A 26261-nucleotide genomic window follows, 5' to 3' on the forward strand; every position below is an offset into this window, starting at 1 on the left:
CTTCAAGGAAAATATCTTTAAATTCATGATTAGAAATATTTGGTGAGAGAAGGGTTGGATTAGAGATGTACTGGGTACCTGCATTTCAGTTTCCTTTGTATCCCCGTGGAAGGCTTTTTTGACTCTGGATTGACCCACCTGTTCATCACTGGCCATTGTATCAAGATTGATCCATAATAATCCCTCAGATGTTTCAGGACTATTAAAAGTCCTCATTTCCTTGCCCAACCTTTCTAGAATATTGTTCAGGGTTGACTGGAGTGTATAATAGATCTGGCTTCAAATAAAAACAATCTCTTTCTCTCTCTCTCTCTCTCTCTCTCTCTCTCTCTCTCTCTCTCTCTCAGCGAGTACTCTCCCATATGCATTGTATTCCAACCTGAAAATTCCAGATTTTTTAAATTCAGATTATTTAATTTGTATTTACCTTGAACCAGAGTCTTGTGTAGATAATAAGATCATTCAAGATCAAATAAAAATCAATCTGTTTCACATTCCTGCATAGGTCCGCAAGCACATCAACGACCTGTATGAAGATCTGCGGGATGGCCATAACCTGATTTCTCTGCTGGAGGTCCTCTCGGGCATCAAGCTGGTGAGCGCCTCTCTTCTCCTAGTTAGTGACCTCACAGGCGTGCCCTGTGAGTGACGTGTCAACCACTCTCCAGCACCAGGAGAGTGGCATCGGTGCCCTGTTACACAGGGGGAAGTACAGGAAGAGTTTTGGTGCACTTAATTTCTAACTCAGACTTAGAGTTTACACATGATGTACTTTCATCTCATCATATATATTCATTTCTTGATGGAATCAGGTATCTATTATATATTCCTTTCATATCTGCATGTTTTCTCCTTACTCATTCTTTTTTTTTAAACATTTATTTATTTATTTATGCAAGCACTGGGTACAGTCAGAAGCGCGGGAGGGTGAGAGAATTCACCAGAGCCAGAGCGGGGAGCAGAGCAGGCAGAAGGACCGAAGTACACTGCTGAGGGGAGCAGCGGGCGGCAGGAGAGGTCTGCGCACCATGTGGGACCCTTCTCCTGTGGGCTGGGAGCAGCCAGGGATCGAACTGGCGTCACAGAGGCCCCAAGCAGCTTCGCAACCCAGCACTCAACCGTTGCGCCACTGGGGAGGTCCTCCTTACTCATTCTTTATCTGTTTGTAGATACCACTGTTTCAAGAATAGTAGGTTTGCACTTAAAGATTTTTGAATAAGGCGTATTTTTTCCCCTAGATTTTTGTTTGTAGTCTACATAGACTCTGTTTTTCCTATCATGAAATTGTTTTATGTTTTCAAATAAGGACCTGAAGTTTACATTTAAGAGCCCAGGTATTGAATTCTTTTTTCCCAGTTTGCCTCACTTTCTCCCTTCTCTGTGATTCACCGGGTCTCACAGATTTGGAGAAGTGCTGAAGTTGACGTCTGAGCATAGCCCTGGATGCAGTACATTTGGGCTCTGTGGATAATTAAATAGACCCACTTTCTCCCAAAATGTATTAAACATTACTTATGGGAAACACCTACAAAATGAAGACAAACCTTGTCTGAGCCTCTGGGCTGTTCAGATGATATTCCTAAGCTTGGTTTGCAGATCAAAGTCACCTCCCCTGTGAGCCCGCTGTTTCCTGTCTTGAGCCTAGTGGAAGCAGGTGATCCTGTGCAATTCCTGTTCGATCTCTAGCCTCACAGACAGCATGGTTTTCATTTAGAAAAATCCAGGGATGAGTACTGGAAACCTCTGTGGGGAGAGAGCTGAAGAGGTGCCCGGCCTGGAGAGTCTATGTAGCTCTGCCCACACACTGCCTTTGGTGAATTCTTAGTCATTGTTTGTTGTGTTTCAAGAACAGCAGTTGGCACATTAGACTTTACTCCTTAAATAATATTCAGCTTCTTCTAGGATTAGGGTTTGACTTCCCCTGGGCCACTTGTTTTGGTTTCACATTTTTTCCCTTTGCCTTGCAATAAAAGTTAGTTTATCATTTTTAATGGTCTAACACTGACAGATGTCTTTATTAGCACAGCCAACTATTCACCCCCACATGGTAGATTCTGAACTAGAATGAACTCTGGTCCTCATTTGTAAATCTTATAAGTAATCAGAATTTCATTTTGCTGTGCTAGACTTCCCTCCTCACAGCTTACAACCTTATAATTTAGGCTATTTGACTGGTATATTTGAAGAGATTATAGTGATTTTACATTGAAATGTGATCCTTTTTGGTCACGTTACTTACAAAACAGGTTAAAACCACTCCGCTCTAATGTCTTTTTTAACCATTGAAAACTTACAGGTGTTTAGGGAGATGTTACTAGGAGATCACCTTTTTCACTGAAAACAGCCAAATATCTCATCCATGGTTATTCTCATCACCTCTTTCTCCCTTCATTGAATCACAAAAGCAGAGAGGGTGGGTGGCCATGGAGAACTGAAGATGTTTCAGCATTAGCAGTGCTCAGTGTAACCATCTGCTCTAGTCTTGATTTGGTTTTGCATCATTTTTGGAGGTGGGAGGGTACTTTCATCTTTTTTTTTTTTTTTTAAATATTACATTCATTTTCTTTTCATTTTTGTGTTGTGAATTTCCTGTTACTCTGTGTTGTCTTTGCCTTGGTTGGTGGCCAAAGGAGCCAGCAGGGCTGAAGACCCTCCGTCTGGTGAGCATGCCCTCTTGGCGCCACACAAACAGTGAGGACCAGGAAGAGGAAGATGATGATGATGTAGTAGGTCCTCCTGGGAATGCCGCACCCAGCTGGCACCCAGGGCCATCAGAAAGTCTGAGGTGCTCTAGGTCTCCAAGTAGCTCAGTTTCCAATTGCCTTCTTTAGCCACCTGAGAATGCGGGGCCCAGAGAAAGTGGTTAAAACTAATTGTGCCTCTTGCCACCGTTAGATGATCCTGGACTGGGAATTGTTTTCCTTATCTAAGAATGGCTGGCACAAAAGAATAATGGTGTTTGGAGATGTCGAGTCCTTCTGTGACCTGGAGACCCAAAGCTTTCTGATGGCCTTGCTGTGTTGTCTGAGCCCAGGTTGCAGAACTGTGGAAAGTTTAGCTGATAGCATGACAGTTAATCGCTCACAGCTCCACACCCCAGACTAACTGGTGTGCTCTCTCCAGCCTTCAGATTCTCACCTCACAAGGTGTCATTTGTTTACAAAACAGCCTGTTGTTTGCGAGCCACTCACTGCATGGAGATTTTATGCTGTGATTAACAATATCTCTGGTTGCTGTAGAGGACAGAGATTTAACTTGCATGTTCTTAGGGTATTTATTTTTGGTGGGGGCCAGAAGGAGTAAAGATTAATGTGTGTACAAGGGGCATTACCTTGCAGACCCTAAATTTTAGCCCATGGTCTGTCTCCAGAAGTATGATCAGACAGTGTCCCCATCCCCTGTCCTCTTAAAGTCATCTTTCCACTGATCTCCCTTTCTGGTACCTTCAGATCTTCAATTTCACAGGATCTGTCATCCTCTGTCACATTCACAGTTAATTTAGCTGAACTGGCTGAGAAGAATTTCTTGGCAAAAAAGTTTTTCTTAATTCTTTGCTTTAGGAAGATATCTTGTTGCCCAGAGAGGCCTCAGCACCTTGTACAGGATCTTGGGAGCCTGTACAGGATCTTGCTTAGTGTGGTGGGAGGTATCCAGAGAGGCGCTTCCACCCCCGTCTCCCACGGAGTTCGTGCCCATGTCCACCCAGGACAGTGTTTCCTCAGTGCAGGAACCCACAACAGGGCTGCCTGATATTTCACCAGCCTTCAGTTAGGACCAGTTTAACATTTACAGATGAACTGGGCATAATCTAATGGCAATGATGTTTTAGTCCCAATTTTAATGAAATAAAAGCAGTTTTCAAAAGTGTGGAGAAGAAAACGTTCCAGAGATAGATGGCCATCCGCATGTCCCCAGTGGACAAGCAGGCGTCACCCACTTTTGGTTGGATGGCACCAGAGGTGCTGAGGGGGGGTGGGTTTCTCTCCTGTGATTTGTGTGACATCCAGGGTTGAGTGACTGGAAAAAAATATTTTTTTTTCTCTGGAGTAGTATGATATTGAATAGCCTTCTATCACTAAGGTTTGTTGGCTCTGGGTGTTTCCTACATTGACACCCATTTTCCTGGAAAATAGGTTTCTTCCTGACTTTTGCCTCTCCATTTAGAAATTTTCACTTTTTGATTGAACATGTGTAACTCCCTACTCCCCAGTTTTAAAATGCTTACTTCCAGTTGCATTTGCCAGGTTTCTGATAAGGTTGATTCTGTCCATTACCGTGTGATATGCAGTTAGTGCTTTCCACCATTCCTATACATAAGCGCTTTCAGAGCTATAGAAGCAGAATCTCTGTTCCCATTAACCTCACATCCAGATTCAAGTTATGCCACGTACACCTGCAGAGGAACCTGTGGAGAAGCTGCAGCCCTGGTCCAGTGTTCGCAGTCAGAAGGCCCTGTGTGCTCAGGGGGCGAGTGGGAACAGGTTCTGCGCAGGGGAGGGGCGCAGAGCCTGCCTCAGAAGGCTGCTTTGTGTGTGCTCCCACACCTGGCTTCCACCACTGGAAGTTCTTTAGGGTCCCTCAGTCCTTGAAAGAGGAAAGGGGCCTGCACAGGGAAATTGGTGTAACTAAAATTAACATCCCTTGTTTGTTTTTTTGTAGCCCCGGGAGAAGGGCAGGATGCGTTTTCATAGGCTGCAGAATGTGCAGATCGCCCTGGACTTTCTAAAGCAGAGACAGGTAAGATGATCCTGTGTGTTCCCCATGCTGCAGGGGGTGTTGGCCTCTGTCCCTATTCAGGGATGTCCTCAGCATTCTGGTAGCTCCAGTGGTTGCTGAGAATGTTAATAAGAAAAGCAAAATGCTAAAGATTCAACTTTATGGACCCACCTTAGGTGGGGGTCATAGCAAACATGAAAGATAAACGGTGAAGAACATGGGAAGAGGCCCAGCATCCAGGAAGAGGGGAAGCCGGAGTCCTGTGTCATCATGAAAACTAGATGAGGGTGGTTGGACCGTTGGCCACCACAGCAGATCATAGGGAAGGGTCTTAGCATCAGTGATGTAAGAAGACAACAATTTTAGTAGAACAGAGAAGTATTTAGAGTATATTGGGCCTGGATGTTAGATTTTTAAAGAAGTTCTTCCCTCCCTAGATGAGAAAGGGAGACAACAACATATTTTTAGACGTATGAGGAGAAACCAGTGAAGAGAGGAAGACTGAAGACGAGAGTGAGGAGGATATGTAGAGATCTACTAGTCCAGGGTCTTCACTTCTAGACGAGGAGACTGGGGCCTAGACTCGCCCCAAAGCACAAGTGAGAGTGTAGCTGGGATGAGAGCAAACCAGGCTCCTGACAAGTTGTTGGTCCTCCTGCACTGTGCATGCTGTTTTCCACACGCTGTCCTTCCACCTGTTGCTTCCTGTTGACTAGAAGCAAGTCCAGGGATGGAGGCATAGGATCCAGAATACAGAACACAGTGCTTGTCTTTGAAAATGAAAAGGAAAATGCCTATTTCTCTGGGGCAGAGGAAAGGGATAAAGGCACAGAGATAGTTTGTGATGGCGAGGGAGTCAGTGTGTTCATCTGCTTAGAGAGAGCTGTATGGGAAAGATTTGGTATAGCTGTGGTTGCCAGGTAACAGCACAGGTCAAGATGACATCAAATGGAATGTATACCTTTGAAGTTAGTCCATTTTTGTTACTCTTATCAGCACTTCTCATTAACTTGGGGCATTCTCTCTCTCTCTTTTTAATATTGTAATTCTTTTTTTAAAAAAATTTGTTTAAGTTTATTTTATAGGAATTCTCTTTCTGTGTAACCCCATAACAGTTTCCTTCTACTTTATTATTTCACTGATGTAATACACTGTAGGCCCTGTGAGACAGGGGACATGATCTCATTCAACTTCAGTATCTGCATCATTGTCATAATGAATGCAAATCAGTACTGAATAAATACTTGCTGAAATAAATTGATAAATGAAAAGTGGTAGGAGACTTGGAGGCTGCTCTGGAAGGCATGGGGAGATGGGAGCTCTGAGACCAGGGAGGGAAAATAGAGGTGTAAACAGGGCAAAGACTGGTGAGGGGGACGAGGTACTTGTCTTTCTTAACCTTGAAAAAGGAAAAAGTAAGGGCTGTGATGACTTATAACAGAGCAACTCACAAGACCACATGTGCTTGCAAGGTTGCTTTGCTGGTGGGAGTGCATAATGGCACAATCACACTGGAAAATAGCCTGGCAGTTTCTAATAGAACTAAACACCATATGACCAGCAAGCCTACTCCTAGAAATTTACCCTAGAGAAATGAAAGAATGTGCTCTCCCAAAATCCTGCACATGAATAGAAGAGTTTTATTCTTAAAATTGTCTCAAATGGCAGACAAACCAAAAGCCCTTCAGTGGATGGTGCATAAACACATGTAGTATGTTGATGCAGGAGAACACTACTTAGGAATAAAAAGGAGAAAATGATTGATATATTCAGCAGCTTAGACTGGCAACTCAGTGGCATAATGCTAAGTGAGGAAAAGGCAGTATTAAAAGGTTCCATTTACCTGACATTCCAGAAAAAGCAAAGTTGGAAAGAGAACAGTGGTTGCTGGGAGTTGGGGGTGAAGTCGGGGTTTGACCTCAAAAGGTCCACATCAGGTAAACCTTTTGGGGCATGGTTCAGTTATCTTTTTTTTTTAGATTTATTTGTTTATACAAGAACCAGGGTACAGGCCAGATGCTCGGGAGGGTGAGAGGATTCACCAGAGACAGCGGGGAACAGAACAGGCAGACTGATGAAATACACTGCTGAGGGGAGCAGCGGGCGAGACAGGAGAGGTCTGCTTCACCATGTGGGATTCTTGCCTGCCAGCAGGGATCGAACCCATTCTGCAGAGGCTGCGGACAGCGTCACAGTGTGGCGCTCAACCGCCTGCTCCATGAGGGAGGCCCCTGTTAATCCTTTTGTGACGATAGCTATGCAAATCTATATGTGTGTCAAAACACCAAAAGAAAACAAAAACAACACTGACTGTGATTGATGAAAATCTAAACTCAAGCAAAACATCCCAGAACTCTGAGATCAACTTTTGTTTAATTTTTAGGTGAAACTAGTGAATATTCGCAATGATGACATCACAGATGGCAACCCCAAGCTGACCCTGGGCCTGATCTGGACCATTATTTTGCACTTCCAGGTAGGGTCTGCAAAGTTTGGGATCACTGTTGCTTGGTTTGTGCTTGGTTTAAACATTGCAGCTGCCCTCCGTGGGGCCTCCTTCTCTGTATTGGACAGTGAGCAAGGGTGTCTGTGGGGGTTGGAAAGGGTGGTTAGGGCTGGCCTGAAGATGAAGCTGTTGCAGCCTAAATCCTGAACTTCCTAATCATTTGCATGATTAACTAGGACTTTTCGCTTGTTTGTGCTTTTGGTCCAGTCATTGGCAGTCTGGTCCTTAGAAGTCTGTTCAGCTGAGTCAAAACTGGCCCTTTAAAGACTCAGAGAATGAAGGGTGGGGAGAGATGTTGGTTTTAATGCTTTAGAAGGGTGGGGTAGAGACTTATAATTCTGCTTTAATGTAGAGTTCATCTCTAATGATCTTAGAACAAGCCACAGAACTTAGAGCTGTGGCACTATCTTAGTCAGTTTGGGCTGCTCTAACAAAATGCAATTACTAGGTGACTTAAACAACAAAGGTTTATTTCTCACACTTCTGGAGACTGGTTAGTCCAAGATCAACCCAGCGAGGTGGGTTCTCAGTAAGGGCCCTCTTACTGGTTATGTCCTCACATGATCTTTCCTTGCTGCATACATGCAGAGAAAGAGAGTCTGTATCTCTTCATCGTTGATAAGGAAATTAATCCCATATGGCTGTTCTACGCTCAGGACTTCATCTAACCCTAATTATCTCCCTAAGGTCCTGTGTCCAAGTACCATAACATTGGGGGTTAGGGCTTCAACATCAGAATCGTGAGGGGACACAAACATTCAGTCCACAGAAGCACCTTCGTCGCTGGGTTTGTTTATGTGCTTAGAAGCACAGCCTGTAGCATCCATCATGCCCAGGAGCACTGGCATCTTAGCAATGTCCCCATGGTCACATGGCCTTCTTGTTACTCCCCCTGCTTCCTAAGAAGGCAAATTCTTTGCAAGTTTAGATTGCTACTAGAAAAAAGTGTCTGTAGCCTTAGTTTTAGAAAAAGGCTGCCTTGAATCACTTTAGCCCAACCAAACAAAACCATTTCTCTCCAGCAGCTCCCATACCCAACTGCTTTATAAGAGGCTGATGGATTAGACAGAGCTCTTATTAGACAGATGGGAAAAGAGGCTAATGTATTATCTCAAGGCACTAACTGCAGGGGCTGAGGCAGCTGTACATCCGTGTTGGGAGTTAGCACCATCTGCTGGTTAAAGACCAAACAGCAGGTGCCCCAGAATTTCTTAGAACCTGAGAAAATTTTTAGTTTAGGGCTTATTTCTTGGGCCTTTGGTTTGGAGCCAATGCTGGCAGTCTGCAGTGTGGGGTAACATGTATTTTTGTGGAACCTTAAGGGGTTCTCAGACATGCTTTAGGCATAGGGGTACATGGGAGCATGAAACTGGCAAGTGTGCCATGGCAGGGTGGGAACAAGGCCTGGATTGAGCTCTCACGGAGGACTGGTATTACCTCCTTGGTAGTACAGAGGAGGTATTTTTAGAGACACTGTTTCGTTTGTTCATATTTTGCCACAAACCTGCCCTCACTGTGGATGCCCAATGAGTCTCATAAGTGTGAGGAAAGAGGAATCTACCTACTGCATCTCTCCTTACCCCGAACGCCACTAATCTCTTTAAAAAAAGGGAAACTCATTGGCCCAGGAACAAAAGCTGAATTGGTTAATTAAAATTTTACTTTTAATTAACAGAGGAGGTGAGGTAATGGAACTGTTTCTTTCCTGGAGTTTTTTCTTGCTCTTTTGAAAAATTTGTTGTAGAAAATTCAGACGTTCATAAAAGTAGAGGAAAGAGCCTAAAGATCTCTCATCTGCCCCTCACGTAGTACAGCAGTGGCAAGATCATCCCAATATTATTTCACCCATGTGGTGCTCCACGCCTCAAGTCCCAGCAGGCTATTCTGAAAGAAATTCCAATCTTCATAGAATTTCATCTGTAAATATTTGTGTGTATCTCTGAAAGATAAAAATCTTTTAATTTAAGCAACTGCAATGTTATAACACCATAAAATTAATAAGTTTTTAAAATGATGAAATATCTGCTCAGTGTTCAGATTTTCCCAGCTAACTCCTTAAAAAAAAAAGTTTCTTTGAATAAGAATCCAAACAAGATCCACATATTGCATTAAATTTCTCTCTCCCTTTCTCCTCTGCGCCCCTTGCAATTTGTTAAGGAAAATCAGGTCTGTTGTCCGATAAGGTTTATAGAGATACTGATGGCATCTCTGGGGATGTCTTCCTGCAATGTCTCCCATCTCTCCATTGTATTACCTATAAATTGGTGGCTTAGATCCAGACCCCAGAGGCTCAGTAACATTCAGGTTCATTGGGGGGGGTGGGGCTTGGAAACAGGGGGGTGGCGCTGAGTTATAGACCTTCATTGCTGCATGTAGAAGACATGTCACGTGTGCTGTCTCTGTCTTCAGGATGTTGAGATTAGCAGGTGTGGTTGGCCTGATCCGTCTCTCCTGCATTCCCTGCTAACTCGTCACCTAGTGGTTTCAGCAGCTACCGATCATCATGGCTAGTTCCATTATTTCATTAGAAGTTGCGAGATGATAATATTCAACTTCTGCAATTCCTTAAAAATTTTGGGGAGACATCTGTAAAAAAGAACTTGACTTCATCAGTCACCCTGAGAAATAGTTTCAAGGAAAGGCAAGATAAAAAGACAAATGCTTCCATCTTAGCTCTCTGCTTGCCAGTTTTCACAATAATTAGTTGGTTCCCTAAGATTCTCCAAAGGTGACCAAGGAAAGTTCTTTGTTGATTTTTTTGTTCTTAGTCTCACTGCATGGATTTTTTTTTTTTTAAGATTTATTTATTTATGCATACAAGAATGGGAGTACAGGCCAGAGGTGTGGGGGGGTGAGAGGATTCACCAGAGACAGAGTAGGGAGCAGAACAGGTGAAATGACCGAAATACACAGCCGAGGGGAGCAGCGGGTGAGTCAGGAAAGGTCTGCTGCGCCATGTGGGTAGCTCCCTGGCCGGGGATCCAACTCGTGCTGCAGTGGCTACAGTTAGCTTCGTAGGGTGTGTCTTAACCCCTTGCACCACCAGGGAGGCCCTCACTGCATGGATTTTTAACAGATTTAAATGTGTTCCAAATACAGCGATCTTTACTCCTAACACTCAAAGAGCTCTCTTGTTGGAGCTCCATTGTTAAGATTAGCCTCTTAAAGTTGACTGAGCTCTTTGACATGAGCCCAGTAGTCTTTGATAATTTCTGTTATTTCTTGTGTGATGAGAAATCAGCAGTTTCTCCAAGAAACTGATTCTTTTTGACCGCAGCCTAAGTGCTACAGGCTTGGTCGCTGTTGCTGGGCTTTTTCTGTGGACAGAACTAGACAATATATGCATATTTTTCCATTAAAAAAATCATGAATTAATACTGATATTTCTAATTCAGAGTTAGAATTAGAGTTTTAACTTGTTTGACTTTATATTTGAATCCATTTTTTTAATGCTAAAAATCTTGATCCTAGCAATAGTTAGCATGTTATTCCCTTTTCACACATGCACACATACATATACCTGTAAAATCATGCATACCATTTTATGTTTGAATCAAAATATCAGTACTAATAATATGATTACTGAGAAGCTTATGATTTCTTTGCATTCTTTTTCCTCTTACTATAGGAACTTCCATCTTCTAAGGACGTACACAAAGTTGTATTTTAAAGTCATTTGAGATTATTTCTATATCATTAAGCCATTAATTCAGTACGTGAATTAAATTCATTTGTTTTTATTTGCCTTCAGTTTTAGTGATTTATTTTTTCCCCTTTCAATTTAAAGTTTATAAACCCATTGACACTATTCCAAAGAGAAATTTTAAGAAGTAAATACAGGTGTGTTCAGAGGAGCCTTGCTTTCAACTCCACCCTCCCTGGGGCCTCTGCCTTTCCCTACAGCTAGCTAACTGTACATAACACACCATTTTGATTATCATTCGATTGTTTGTTTATTTTAGGAAAATACATTTTTTAAGGACAAGTTTTTTGGACTGTAATTTACATACCATAAAATTGATCCATTTTCATTGTATAATTCAGTGAGTTTTATAACAATCACTGTAATCCAAATTTAGAACATTTTCATCATCCCGGTAAGATCCCTCTTGCCATTTACAGTTATTTGTCCTTCCCATCCTCAGCCTTAGGAAACCACTAATCTATTTTTCTGTCTCATAGATCAGCCTTTTCTGGACATTTCATATAAATAGAACCAGATAATACATGCTCTTCTGTCTCTGGATTCTTTCGGTTAGCCTGATCATTTGGAAGTTCATTCGTGTCAAAGCAATTTTATCAGTACTTCATTTCTTTGATTGCTGAGTAGTATTGTGTTGCATGGATAAACCATAGATTTTGTTTGTTTGGCAGTTGATGGAAATTTATGTTGTTTTCACTTTTGGGCTATTATGAATAATGTTGACATGAATACCTGAGTACCAGCCTTTGTAAGGATGTATATTTTCATTTCTCTTGGACATGTAACTAAGAGTAGGATTGCTGGGTTATATGGTTAATTTATACATGACTTTTTAAGAATATGCCAAGCTGTCTTCCAAGGTGGCTGCAACACTTTACATTCTCACCAGCAGTGTATGAAGGTTCCTGTTTCTCCACATTGTCACCAGCGTTTGCTACTGTCTTTTAGATTATAGCCATCACAGAGGGTGTGAAATGGTACCCTTGTGGTTTTAGTTTATTTTTTTTTTTAAAGATTTATTGTTGCATACAAGAACTGAGTTATAGGCCAGAGGTGGGGGGACGAGAGGATTCACCGGAGACAGAGTGGGGAGCAGAAGAGGCAGATAAACTGAAATACACTGCTGAGGGGAGCAGTGGGTGCAACAGGAGAGGTCTGCTGTGCCATGTGGCTTGCTCCCGGCTAGGGATCGAACTCATGTTGAGGTGGCTGGCGGCAGCTTGACAGCACTGTGTCTTTAACCCCTGTGCCACCAGGGAGGCCCTGGTTTTACTTTAAATGTGCTCTTTAACTGAATTCCACATTTACAGAGGACCAGTATGTACAAGGTCTTAATGTAGTCTGTGGGAGATTCAGAATTGAACTAGACCCAGACTTAGTCCAGTTTGACTAATTTGGGAAAGTAAGTATACAATAAAATAACTTGATAGGGATTAAAGAATCAGGGAAGTATGGGACATGGAGATGGAACACTGTATGTTCTCAGTAATTGGAAGCAATTGGTGATAGCAACTTGTTAAAGTTATTAATGGACCGTATAACTTCCCAGGCCTTAGATTTAGCCCAATGTTTTCCACTCTGCTGCCTTTTACTGGCTTAACCTGTCTTCTGCACACATGTTGGCTAGTTGATTTTTACTCTTTGCTGTTGCAGCATAGCTGAACCCCTATTTTGTCCTCCCATGGTGGGAAGCTCTGTTGCCCGAATATGAGTATTTTCTCAGATGTGACTGACTACTAATTCCTTTTCTTTGCTGTTTTTGAAGCTTTGGTGTTTGCTTACATTAGGTAGTATTTGGGAGTGGGGGGAAAGTTCCTGCTTGCAAACTGACTGATATACAGGATTATGTGTTTAGAGCCTCCATTCTCCCTGTCTTGCGTCAGACAAGATGTGATGTCTCTTGCTAGTTATCTATGGTTATGGTTTTCTAGTCTTTTATTATTGAGCAACTGCCAGCTGTTCTCACCAAGAACACATGTTATATACAGCCAAATAGAAGTGCAGAGTAGAACTGTCAAATGTTAGGGGATCAGTAAAATAGTTATTATGTTGATCTCTGTTGTTGGCGCTAATGAAATGGAACAATGATGTGGATATAGACATCTACAATAATACAGATGTAGTTGGTGGTTATTACCTCAAGGGTGCACTCAGTTAAAGGAAAGACTGGTTCTAATTTAAATTTTTGCTACTGCTGATGAGACTGTAATATTGATAATTTCATGAAGAAGTTTATGGTTTCTAAAGTGTTTTATTTTTTTTTCCTAAAGATTTATTTATTTATGCATACAAGAACTGGGGTACTGGTCAGAGGTGTGGGGGGTGATTCACCAGAGACAGACTGAAAAGCACAACAGGTAGATTTTTTTTTTTTTTTAAAGATTTATTTATTTATTTATACAAGCATTGGGTACAGTCAGAAGCGCGGGAGGGTGAGAGAATTCACCAGAGCCAGAGCGGGGAGCAGAGCAGGCAGAAGGACCGAGGTACACTGCTGAGGGGAGCAACGGGCGGCAGGAGAGGTCTGCGCGCCATGTGGGACCCTCCTGCGGTGGCCGCGGAGCAGCCAGGGATTGAACCTGCGCCGCAGAGGCTGCAGGCAGCTTCGCAACCCAGCGCTCAACCGCTGCGCCACCAGGGAGGCCCCTCTAAAGTGTTTTAACATGTATTGAAGAGATAATGTACTAAACTGGAGCTAACTGGTAGGGGTTCTTTTTAATTTGCATTTTTAGTTGTCAATTTTCAGGTACTTGGGAACGTACAAAAAATGTGTAATAGATCTTTGTGTATCTAGTTATCTTTAAATTAAACAGATGTTTATTTTGTTAAATTTGCTTCAGACTCCCCCACCCTTTTAAAGAAATGAACACTTCAGATACAGCAGCTTGCTTCCCCTGCCCTCCCTTCCTTCACCGTAAACATCCTGAATTGATATTTGATGTATGTCAATGTGTGACAGGTGAGGTGTTCACAAACAATATGTGCTGTTGCTTATGTTTTTATATTTCACTCTAATAGTACCTTTTATGTAACCTTTTTATGTTTTTTTAAGCTAGACTTTGTTCTGGGGGTTTGTCCATATTGATACAAGAGGAGCTGCTCTGGTCATCTTAGCTGATTTACATAAACTGTGACAGAGTGAACCTTATACAGCTGTTCAGCACAACTACTTGCAGTTTATGATTTAATCGTAGGAAGAAGGCATTCATTGCTGCAGTAAACATCTGTGTGTCTTTGTGTAGACAGCAAAGTGAGTGTTTTGGTCCACGCGGAATTGGAGTTGCTGGTTGGGCTCTCCCTTCGTTTGGCCACTGTAGTGGCAGGAAGGCACAGAGCAGGATCTCTATGATCTGAGCAGACGGGTAAAGGAGAGTCCTGGAGCCCTTGGTGGCTTTTCAGGCTTTTATTGAGTTTTTACCAGGCACATGTCAGGCAGGGTTACCCGGGGTAGGGGGTGGGGTAGAGGGGGTTGGTCAGGAGGCTGGCAGGCCTCTTGGCCCCTGGGGAGTCTTCACTCTTTCTGGGTTCTCTGGTGTTCTCGTTCTTCTCTCATTCCTGTTCTGCTACTCTTCTCCTTCCTCTCTTGGTTCCGCTGTTGTCCCCATGACACCACCCTTATAAGCCCAACCTCAGCCCGGGTGCACCCACATATGCATGCTCACACCCTACTCCAGCTGCCCGAGATCAGGCATGCATGTAGGACTGCAGGGATCCATCATTAATGCTAATGGCAGGAGGGGAGAAAAGCCTGAATTTTTCACTTACCCTATAGCCACTTCACACTCAGAAGCTGTGTGTGGCTTAGAGAGTTGGCTGGATAACACCTACTACCATCTGACATGTTTATTTGATGTCTGGATCCCTGCAGTAGTCTGCGAGCCTAAGAGTGGCAGGGATTTTGTGTCTTTTGTCCTCTTTGCCTGGCATAGAACAGGCACTCAATAAATATTTGTTAAGTGAATGAATATTTTATGAATTTGATCTTCTCACAGCTGTGGGGCAAGTTGGCTGTATAAATAAACTGTGCTGTCTGCACGCCGTGCCCATTGTTCAGATGAGCAAACACAGAGACCAACTGGGTTTTGGATAACACATCCATATAGTGATAAGCCTGGTCTCTTGGTTTTGTCCAAGCCTGTTTTAAGGTAAGTCTTGGGATGCATAGCTTTTCCAAGAAATAAATTCTTGATAGTTAGAATCTGACAAAATTGGTTTTCCAATTCTCAGATTTATGTAATACTAGTGTATACCTAGCACTCTGAAATAAAGAAAAAATCAGAGCATTCAGGTCAAGAGCGCTCTTAGCTGGGTCTACTTGAGGTTTCCATGTTTGTGCACTTTCTGGCATGTTGTGCTTGGCATGGAAATGAGGCACCATTCATGTTTGTGGAATGAGTGAGTAACTTTCACTCTGGAGTCTTTTACTGTGGCTCGCTCTGTGAGACATTTAGGGGCAGTAAGGAGCTAACTAGAGGAAACCAAGGGAGATGGCATGAAGAATGGGGGAGGTAGGGCTTGAAGGTCTGCCTTCCAGAAGGCAGCCAGCTATGTGTTTAAGAACCCAGGCTGGCTGCGGGAAAAGTGCGGGCAGAAGTCCTGGTAACCAGAGTTAGCTTACCTGTGGAAGTAAGTTAACCTACATGGTAAAACAGTGCAGGCTCTTCTGATGAAGAAAAAACAAGTTTCACATGTTGAACCTTGGAACATATCTATTTTCTTTGGAAACTTGTCAAGAAGAAAAGTATATCAGGGCCTGGTTGGTGAAGTATCTTGCAGCTTTTAGCTCCAGGAATGGATGGGAAGAAAAGGGACTTAATCTAGATCAGGTACTGAACCAGGTACTTTATGGCCATTATCTCATTATCCCTCTTTACAGCCTTTGTAAGTGGCCGAGTCTGCATTTTACAAAGAGCACTGAATCATCTAGTAAGTTAACTTGCTAAGTTAACCCAACTGGGGCTTGAACCTAGATCTACCTTACTGGAACCCCCTGCTCCTTTCCCAGACCAGCTTTTCTCTGGAGCAGGAAACGAAGGCCTGATTTTCCCACATAAGCAGAAGTTTGAAAAAGAAAAGGCCCCCAGAAGTAAATACGTCAGCTTCCGACAGGCTTCCAGAGAAGGCTGTGTTCAGCAGCTGTGTCCCTTCCCCCTGAGTGGATCCGTTTCAAGGATTTGGTTTGCTTGTATTTCATTAATAAAATGCAGGCTTGTATTCATTAATAAAATTCAATGCCACCTAGAAGTTGTGTAGTTCCATTTCTCTACTTTGGAGACGGAAGGCCTGGTGCCTGCCTATATAGAGTTTACGTTGTAATGTTAGATGTCTTGCTCACTGAAAGCTTTCCTGTGGTCTGTGTCTCCAACGAGCTGGTGCTGCAGCTCTGCAGCTAGCCGTGAGGAAAAGTACCCACTGCAGGGGGGGCCGGTAGTAGGTTCTCTCCCTGTATTGTAGGCACTACTTCTTCAAGACCTCTCACTGCTTTCCCGTTGTGGAGGACATTTTTCAGGTCTGCGTGCTGTGGATCCTTTTGGTCTCATATCAAGAGCTGTGGCAGGGAAGAATCTCACACAATCTCTTTCCTTCCATGCCATTCAGAGCCCTTTGGCCTGTGGTGTTATTTCATCTGTCAGGCACTGTAAAAAAAATTAAAATTGTGGTGGGGGAGTCCTGCTGACATAACAGGGTGATTTTTCACTCCAACTCTGTATACTTATAATTCAAACTTCCTGCCCTACTGCAATTGGAGTGAAAACCACCTGGACCTCATTTTAGCAAATTCCTTTCTTACTCCCAAATAGCAATGTTATCTGATTGCTTGAGCTCTTGATCCATGTGAGTCTACTTGGCTATTCAGAACAGTGGGGGATCTTCCTGTTTTACCTAACTGTGTATAGACGTCCCTCCCTGCCTCAGCTGGAAGGTAGTGTAACATGGGTTGAAGTGAAGTCTTAAACAGGAGTTCATGTTGTGGCTTTTCCACTTACCAGTTGTGTGCTCTTGAGCAAATTAATCATTTTTCTTAAACCTCAGTTTACCTGTAAAATGTAAAATAATCGTTTTGACCTCATGATTACTATAAAAATTGAACAAGATAATGCATAGTTTAGCACATTGCTTGGCATATAACTAATACTGAAAAATGTTAGCTAGACTAGTAACAACCTCAGTAACCACTGCTAAGCATTTCTGTCAATTATTGTTCACAGAGACATTGCTTTTCTGTTGTATTTGGAAGTGGTATCCGTTTACCTAGCTTTCATGTACTGTACTCAAAACGGATTTCTAGGATTTTTCTTTGTGTTATTGGCCAGCACAATTAGCAGATCATTCTCTTTTTGGGGGGAATGTGAGAAATAAATGCTGCAGGGGGCTAGATTTTTAAAACCTCAAATTTTTTTTTTTTTTTTTTTTTACTATGAGGATTAGGCTTTGGTTTCTCTTTTGGTGATGATCTGATCAAAATAATTTTATTGTTTCTGATCTGAAAAATTGAGAACACACACACATACACACATCTTGCTTGATATTTTCTTTCGGACACCTTGGTGCAACAATTGGAATCTATCTTCTCTCAGAGTTTGGGAGCCATAATTGCAGCCTTGGTTCATTGTGGCCCTTCTAGGCGGGTTGTCTCCAGCCAGTGCTGGTTTGCTTTTACCTCTTTCTCCTCCTCCTTCCTTCTCCTTACCTTCTCCCAGGGCCTCTCTTCTTTCCCCCTCCCTTTTCCATTTACTCTTACAGTTCCCCCCTCCTTCTCACCCTCCCTCATTTCTCCCCTCCCCTGGTTTCTAGCTCCTTTTTGCTTTCTGTTTGTGTTACGGAGGGCAGTGCTCCAATTACCTCATATTTGGAGAGAGGAAGCTGCAGCCAATCCGGTTTCTGTCTGCTTTTAGGTCAAGTGATTTCTGAACTGCAGTGAGATGCTTTGAATTTGTCTTGTTGCAGCTCTGAGCCTGTAAGATGGCTGTCTGAATCGGCAGCGGCTGGGAGAGACAGAGAGAGGCGGGGAGGGAGCAAGAAGGAATTGGAGGCATTGCCGGCACAGTGCATGTTTTTAAATGTGCATCTAATCCGATGAAGCCAAGGTTGGGCTTTCTCTGGCACCCCAGAACTGGCTTAGCTGCGTTTTTGCTGAGATTAGGAGAGGAAAGCGATGGGAAATTCACTGGGCTGTGTTAAGGAGCCAAAAGATTCAGTAGCTGTTCCTGAGAAGGCTCCCTTATCTCCTAAGAAAAGGGTTCGGTTCAGAAGGAAGTGGAGGGGGAAAAAAACCTCTACTCCTGAGGTATCCCACGAGGAAGAACCCTCGGAAGGAACTGGAGTCACTGAAGAGACGGAAACATTAACGAAGTTAACAGTGAGTCTTGGAAAGAAGGAAGGAGTGGGAGGGGCGGAGCATCCCCCCCCAGACATCTTACTACCTGGAGACTTGGCCCCCACCTCAGCGTTGGGAGATCAGGGAATGATCGTGCAGGTGAAGGAGAGATTCCAAGGGGAGATCCAGACTGCTCACCTTTTGTTAGAGAATGAGTCATCACTTGCTGGAGGGGTCTGGGATTCCCAGGAAGAGGGAATGACTGTCATCGCTCACCTGCTTGATAACCCAGCAGAAAGGAACTGCGAGAAGTCAGTCAGCCAACTGGTGGAATTCCCGAGGACAGCATCCTGCAGCAGCCGGGCTGTGCTCCTGCCTTTGCAGGGAGAAACTGCAGCGAAGAAAGGAGAAGCTCGGCTTGGGTTTCGGAGCAGCACTTTCCCCAGGACAGACCCCACTGGCACTGGAAACCCAAACCAACTTTCAGAAGGCCGGAGTGTTGGGGGAGAAAACAAGGGTATTTTAAGTGCCCCTCAGCCAGGTTCCTGGATTGCAGAACGTTCTGTTCCTTCATCACTCCTGGACCGGTCAAGAGGCCACAGGCGCCAAGAGCTTGCCCACATGGGTCGAGTGCCCCCCCAGCATCCCAGAGTGCCTACTTCTCAGAGTGATCTCTCCTTCAGTGGCACCACTATGAGCATTTTGCCCTCCTCCTCTGGCTATGGCAGTGATGGGCCACATTTCCATGGGATCCAGCCTACAGAACCTGAAAAGAGTTCCATGTCCTTCTCAGAAGAGGATGGCACCACTTCTTTGGAGGCAAGCCACATACCATCATGGTGTCTGGAGGAGGTAGGTGGGCGTGTTCGAGGGATCATCAAACAGCAGTTTGGATTCCTGGCCCTCAAACTCACTAGAGTGCGGTGAACAGTGAAGATCTTGTTGCTTCTCCTCAGATGTGCCCCAGTGTCAGGCACTGAGAACTAGAGACTTCTGGGGCTTGGCAAGCGGAGGCTATTTCAGGTTTGCCCCTTGATGCTTGAAGCCAAGTTCTGTGGTCTCTGGGGACTCCTTGATTCTGGGTAACCTTGCAGCTTAATTGCTTGAGCTATCTAGTGGGGTTATCTCTCAAGGTGCCGTTCTAGGTAGTATTTCCTCTCAGGCCAGTCTGTTTATCAGACTTATCTGCGACAAGAAGTCTCAGTGCCGCACAAAGGTTGGTGGGGAGACCTACCTGAATCTCTGAAATGGGTGTGGATGAGGAATGTCGAGGGTTGAGCTGTGATCACCCGTGTGGTTGCTGCTCTCCCGTGGAGAGCGGCGTTCTTACTAGAGCTGATGCAATCCTACTCCCGTGGAGACACGCTAATGACAACATTCATTCAGTATTTGTATAGGTGGAGAGGGCTTCCTCCTTTTCTTCCTAATCTAGCAGTAGAGGAGAGGGGCACAGAACTATCCGGAGAGTAGTGGGGGGCAGGGTTAGGGCAGTGTGAAGGTTCAAGGCTACAAGAAGTTTGTTTTCTGATTGACTTGCTTTTGGCTTTAACAAGTTTTTGTTCGTGGGGTACATATTGAGGCATAGGTGGTAGGGATGGTGGGGACTGGGGGGTGTGTTGTGAATATATTTTAGTGTCAAGGAGTAAGTGAGAATTCAGGAGATCTGGAAACTGGGAGGGGAGGAGGACTCAGCAAGACCCTGTCCGCACAGGAGTGGGTGTGTGACTGTGTAGGTGGCTGAAGTTATAATTCACCTGTGGCTGAGGAACTGTCCTTGGCATATCGGCCTCTGCAGCAGAAGAAATGAAAAGTTCAGGATCCCAGTGCCACAGGAGGTGGAAGATGAAATAAGGCATGTCTTTGCTAGGGCTGTGGCAGCCACCCTGCAGTCTGATGTTGCAGAGCAGACATGGTGTGCCCCAGAGCCCTGCTCGTCACTGATAGCAGGAGGTGGAAGAGAGAGGGACAGATTTTAAGCAGATGGTCCTTAAAAGGTCCTTCTTGGGGGCAACTTTCCCCTCATGGATAAGCCTATCACAGTGCCCTTTGTTATTATAGAGTTTGGAGACTCTTAACAGTTAGAGGAAAAAGTGGTCATTAAAAAGTATTTATTTTATGGTTGGGCATGAGGCTGCTTTGGGCTTTTCCATATAAAATAAGTTGCGTGCGTGTGTGCATGTGCGTCCATGTGGGTGAGCACTTACATGTACGTGTGCAGGTGGACAGGGAGGCAGTGAGGCTGCTGAGTGGGATATACAAGTGTTTGCATTTCATCAGTAAGAGGGGATGTCCAAGTCAGCCTTTATCTTTTTATGGAATGGCTTGGGGTTAAAACCAGCCAGTGAACTGGTTGCTCCTATGATACCAGTGATGTTGAACATGAAGTTGTGGCGGCATTATTATGGTTTAGGGTGTATGCTCATAATTGAGGGGGAGGTTTTCAGAATTTAGAATATAAAATTTTAAGGCCCCCTGGTATAAATCAGTTCTAGATGATGGACCACTGGTGACCATGGTGCTTTTAGTATGTGCTGGACCCAGTGAGGAGCCTTCTAGGAGAGATTGGTGGGAGACATTTGGGCCATGACTGTATAGTTTGACAGTAAGGACAGTAGTGCGATTCCTTTGCTGTTCAGTATGCAAATCAAACAGGTATGTGGAGGCAGACACAGCCAGACCACTCTATAGCTCCGGCTGAAACACTAAGTGACTGAGTGTTAGCTCACACAACTCACTCATTTCTGAGGCTCTGCATCCATCCTGTGGCGTGGAGACCACAGACTGATCATCCATAAGACAGATGACAAGGAACTTAGCAAGATAAGTGTGAAATCCCTTTAGGATGAAAGTCCTGAGACCATGGACCCTGAAACCCTCAGTGGTCTCTGAAGGAACTGTCTTCAGGGAATCCCTCCTCCAAGCAAGGCCATGAGGCCAGCAGCAGCCAGAGATACAGGCAGCCATCCCCACAGCACAAGCCTCCTGAACCTGCATGAGTCTTAGGCACGTGTTCCTGCTGCTGAGTGTGAGGACCCAGAGCGCAGGGTCAGAGCAGCATCTGCTGCTCCCCTCACACCAGTGCCTTCCTAAAGAGGAGCCCAGCTGGTGGCTCAGCAGGGTTGGCTTTTTTGTTTTAGGTGCTTGTTTTGTTTTCAATATGTCAGAATAGTAAGTCTTCTCAGGAGATCATTCAAGTTCCAAGTATACCAAGTTGGTTCCTGTCCTTGGCATAACTCAGGCTGCCAGCAGATCACTCCAGGGCCTGCTGGTGGAAGTGGGGCCAAGCTGGACACAGACTTCCTAATAGGTTTCATTCCTTTCAGGATAGAGGGAAATGGAAACTGGTTCTGATTGTTGCTGAAGGGCTTAGATAATAGAAAACAAATGGTCTGCTTTCCTGTTCACCTGCAGAGTTGATGTCAGGAAATAGTTAACACAGAAGCAGGATGACAGAGGTCAGGTGACAAGACAGGTTTAGAATGAAGGTGGATGGGAGTACAATTGTACTTTGATGTCAGACAAAGACCCTCTACTCCAGCTGCCATCAGTAGCCATAATAGAAATAGCTCATTGGAATAAGGAAAATTGTTGAAAATTTTCGGCTCACAGTGCCGGCTTCCTGCCCACACCGCTAGTGGATTCTGTTGAATGAAGTGTTTGGCTCTTTATCAGTGTTCCTGCCACAACCCTTAGAGTCCCTACAATTTCGGGTGAATAGTCAGATAACGTTGGGTGCTAGAAGTGATGGGAAAGATAACGGTTGGTATATTATTTTCTAGGCTCAGCCTTTTCAGTTTACAAGTATCCATTTCCCATTTCTCCTCTTTAATTATAGGGAGTTTTTTTTTTTTTAAAAACTAATATTGGCTTTGTATTGCAAGCAGAAAGCAGAACTAACCAGCTGATGCTACAGAGCAATATAGCAGTTAAAGTTACAGTAATAAATTTGTTTAAGAAAGGATTTTTTTCTTCTCCAAAATATTTTACTTATTTAAAAATATTACTAAAAAGTCACCATTGTTTTTTAGGTGTAAAAATAGTAGTGTGGTTATTTTTAAAAAATGAAGAAGGATTCCTTAATTTTAGAGATACATGAAGAAGTGTTTATGGGGGAAAATGATGTGTGTGGGATTTGCTTTATAATAATAGGGGAGGGGGGCCTCCCTGGTGGCGCAACAGTTGAGCGCTGGCTTGCGAAGCTGCCCGAAGCCTCCGCGGTGCCGGTTCGATCCCCGGCTGCTCCCCGGCCACAGGAGGAGGGTCCCACATGGCGCGCAGACCTCTCCTGCCACCCGCTGCTCCCCTCAGCAGTGTACCTCGGTCCTTCTGCCTGCTCTGCTCCCAGCTCTGGCTCTGGTGAATTCTCTCACCCTCCTGCGCTTCTGACTGTACCCAGCGCTTCTATAAATAAATTAATAAATCTTAAAAAAAAATAATAATAGGGGAGGGTGAAGTATAGATGAAACAAGGTCAGCTATGACTTGATAATGGTTGAAACTGGGTGATGAGGTTCCTCGGGCTTCATTATACCATTCTCTCTTTTTTACATATTTGAAAATTTCCACTTCAAAGGGAAAGTCCAGAAAATAATGATAAAATTATTATATAATACAGATACTAAAAAAGAATTATTATCCAGAATGTATGACATATTAGGTGAAGTGATTAAGAATACAGAGCCAGGTCAGCTGAGTTTGAATTCTAGCTCTACTACTTACAAAAGTCTACCCTGTGGCAAGTTACTTAACTTCAATGAGGCAGTCTCCTCATTTGTAAATTAAAGAAAAGAATAGTATATGCTCTGTGGGGTTGTGAGAATTACTGAATTAATAATACAAGTAAAATATAATAATTATTAGTTACTAATGTGGAAGTTCTACAAGTAAACAAGAAAAAGTAGATACCCTAATAGAAAAATAGGGGAAATCCCGGGAATAAACAGTTCACAAGAGAAACCTAGTGCCTGTACACATGAGTCTTTCTCATAGCAATCAGAGATACAAGCAAAACAATAAAATACCACTTTACACCCATCAGATTGGCAGAAAATAAAAAGTCTGAAAATACCAAATGTAGGCGAGTATGTAGAATGGTGGAAAAACCTCTTCATGCCCTGTGGGTGGAAGTATAAATTGGCACTGTTATTTGGAGAATAGTTTAATAAGATTTAGAATTGAAAAAACACCCATATTTAGATTTGAAAAAATGCCCAAAAATGACCTAGGATTCCTAGCCTAGTTGTATCCCCTAGGGAGACTTGAGGACTCTGAATATGAAAGGGGCACCTCTGACCTTTCCTGTCTCTGAAGTTGGTAATGAACATTAGATGCCTCTAACCAGGCATTTCTAATGAACTGCCCTGTGTGCTCACTTGCTTCCTGAATGAAACTTTCAAAGTCTGATGCCTTCTGTGGTGGGGTAAGGTCAGCCAGAAACTTCAGGACATGAGTATCAAGTATCTATTTGCTCATTACATCTAGTCTCATTCTTTGAGACATCAGACTTCAGTCTGAACTCCTCAGCCTGGTATTCCAACCCCTCCATAATCTGTCTGATCTTTTCTCCTGCATTAGTTCCCAGTTTGAACATTCCTGTCTTAACTCTATAACTCTCTTATTGCTGCTTCAGCTTATTTCAACTTCCAGTCTTTGTTTACACCTAATACTTTCTATTTGGACTTCTTTTCTTTTTCTTTGTTCTACAGCATGCTTCCATAATGAGTTTTGATCATGCTTCTTTAGGAAATATAAAGTAAGATTTTTTTTTCCTCCAGAAACTAGCCTTCAGGGATATCTTAATATTTGCCCTTTAATAAAATCTTTCTTGTTGTTGGGCTATCAGTGATATTAGAGTCAGGTCATGAAAAAGGATAAATGAATTTGCTGTCACCATCTACTAATTCAATTGACATCAATTTTTATAGATATCAACTGATATAATTGTTTAAACAAAAATGAGAAACCAAAAACTGAGAACATTTTACTTAATCTTGGAAACATAATCTCCTAATTTGAAATGTTTAATATAATTGTATATAAGTCTTAGTCTTAAAAACTTTAAAAAAAATTACATTATTTATAAAACACATACCCAAGTGGTCACATTATTAGAAATCATGAACACCAATAGAATAAACGAATGCATGAATAACTGATCCAGTATTACACAGCTGGATTCTTAGGGCTGTGGATGAAATTTCTTGTGACAGCATGGATTCAGAAAACTGCTGTTATATCTCAGAAGTTTTAAAAAGAAATATATGTGATATTTTCTATAAAACTCATTCAAAAAATAGCTTTATCATCTTAAAAAGTAGCTTTATTGTTGAAAAGGACATTAACATCAAGAATACATGTAAAGGATTTGAGTAACATGGTTTATGTTAAATGTAAAGGTGGAAAAAGCAATATTAAATTAATGCATTATATATACTGCTTAATTTTAAATATATGCTTATGTGTAAATAAATTCTTAGAAGTTTGTGTGTTCAACAGGGCCACAAAACTTCCCTTCCTCTATTCTTCTTTCATTTCTCTATTGTCATTTGGAAAAGTTTGGAAATGTCTTCCATTTGGGGTAATCTTATTTCAGTTAGGTATGGCATGTCTCAGCTAATTTCTTTTACGTCATGCTTGTCTGTTATTTTGTTTCTCCTGGCTAACTTCAACTTATATTTTAAAACTCAGCATGGATGTCCTCTGGGCAAGAAGTTTCTTGGCATTACAAATTTGGGTTACTTGCTTTTCTTTATCAATTTTTGCTCTTGAGACCTGAGATTGTGTTTTTACCTTGAGATACCAAGAACTCAAGCACAGCTCCTAGACCATAGTGGTTGCTTAAGAAAAAACTGAATATATAAATGGTGCATGACTTTTTTTGTTCTTCATGGTGTCTAGTATAGTATTATGCACAAGAGGAGGTCTTGTTCAGTAAATACTGAGTTATTAAGAAACATTAAGTTTCTAGGTATGCTTCAGAAGAGGAATTAATCAAGCCTTGAGAAATGTGGGTTGAATTAGAATCCAGGCAGATGTGCTTCATCTCTGGGATGGCACTAAGACTATCCTCCCTCCAAGTGACTTCCTCTTAAAAATCCAGATGAGGGAGAAAGCTGCCTGACACTGAGGCTAAATTCTGCATTTGGGGGATTGAGGTGAAAGCTTCTGCATAGCCCAGGACAGGGTTGTGTACTTTTGTCAGGAGATGGACACAAGCCAACTTGAAATACTGAGATGGTTGTGACAATAATCCCATTTTCTCATCCAGTTCACAATCTAGGCCACACCCTGATCCAAAGAGGGCATTTTCCCTTTTTCTGGGAGAACCAAACATTTGTGTCACATTACAACTGTGTGGAAAATTGGAAGTAAAGCTTTTCATGGAACTGTTCTCAGTGCTGTGTACACAGATACTGTGTTGGACTGGTCAGCCCCATCACATTGACTGGTTTTTCTGAACATACAACTCAATTTCTTTTTTGGGTGAAGAACTCATACTCAGATTTCATTTTGCTTACTCAAGTTCTATCCTTTTCACTTCAGCAGATCTATTCCTTACTCCCATTGGTATGTGTAGTAGCAACAATGAAAGTATCAGATATGTCAGTACTGGGTGGCCACTGAAATAAGCCCCTGGAAATGGAACTGGGTTAGAATTGGTACTAGGGCGGGGCTGTCTAACCTGATTCCCAGGCTAAGGGCTTGGGCCCCAGGGTTCATTGTTTGGGCCTCAGCTTTGCAAGTCTGTAGGTAGCTCATTGTTTTTCAGTGTGCTTAGAGTTGATTAAGTTTTAAAAGATTGACTTACTGATAAGATGTGCTAGAGACTGATTGATGTAAGTTACAGTATGAATTATAACTGCCAGGTGATAGAGTATTTGAATTGACCACTCAGTGCATTTTGTTCCTTTACGATATCTGTATGGGGAACACATGATAATCTGAAGATCTTCAGGTGATCGTGGAGCCAGAGCAGAGGAGTGGTGGGTGGAGGATAGTTTTTGTGGGGTGATCTTTCTA

The 26261-nt window shown here is 43.0% G+C and overlaps 1 protein-coding gene across 1 annotated transcript in view; it reads left to right on the plus strand.

Annotated features, from left to right (window-relative positions):
- The window catches only part of MACF1 (microtubule actin crosslinking factor 1), a 210647-nt gene that overhangs the window by 32915 nt on the left and 151471 nt on the right, over positions 1 to 26261 (plus strand). Inside the window, exons 3-6 of the mRNA XM_054691644.1 lie at positions 506 to 595; positions 2631 to 2726; positions 4660 to 4737; positions 7100 to 7192. Of these exons, the coding sequence (XP_054547619.1) occupies positions 506 to 595; positions 2631 to 2726; positions 4660 to 4737; positions 7100 to 7192 (357 nt within the window). The remainder of the gene's footprint in view (positions 1 to 505; positions 596 to 2630; positions 2727 to 4659; positions 4738 to 7099; positions 7193 to 26261) is intronic.

The sequence above is a fragment of the Talpa occidentalis genome, unplaced genomic scaffold, assembly GCF_014898055.3.
Source record: "Talpa occidentalis isolate TD23 unplaced genomic scaffold, MPIMG_talOcc4v2.1 talOcc4.9, whole genome shotgun sequence".
In the NCBI taxonomy this organism is placed as follows: Eukaryota; Metazoa; Chordata; class Mammalia; order Eulipotyphla; family Talpidae; genus Talpa; species Talpa occidentalis.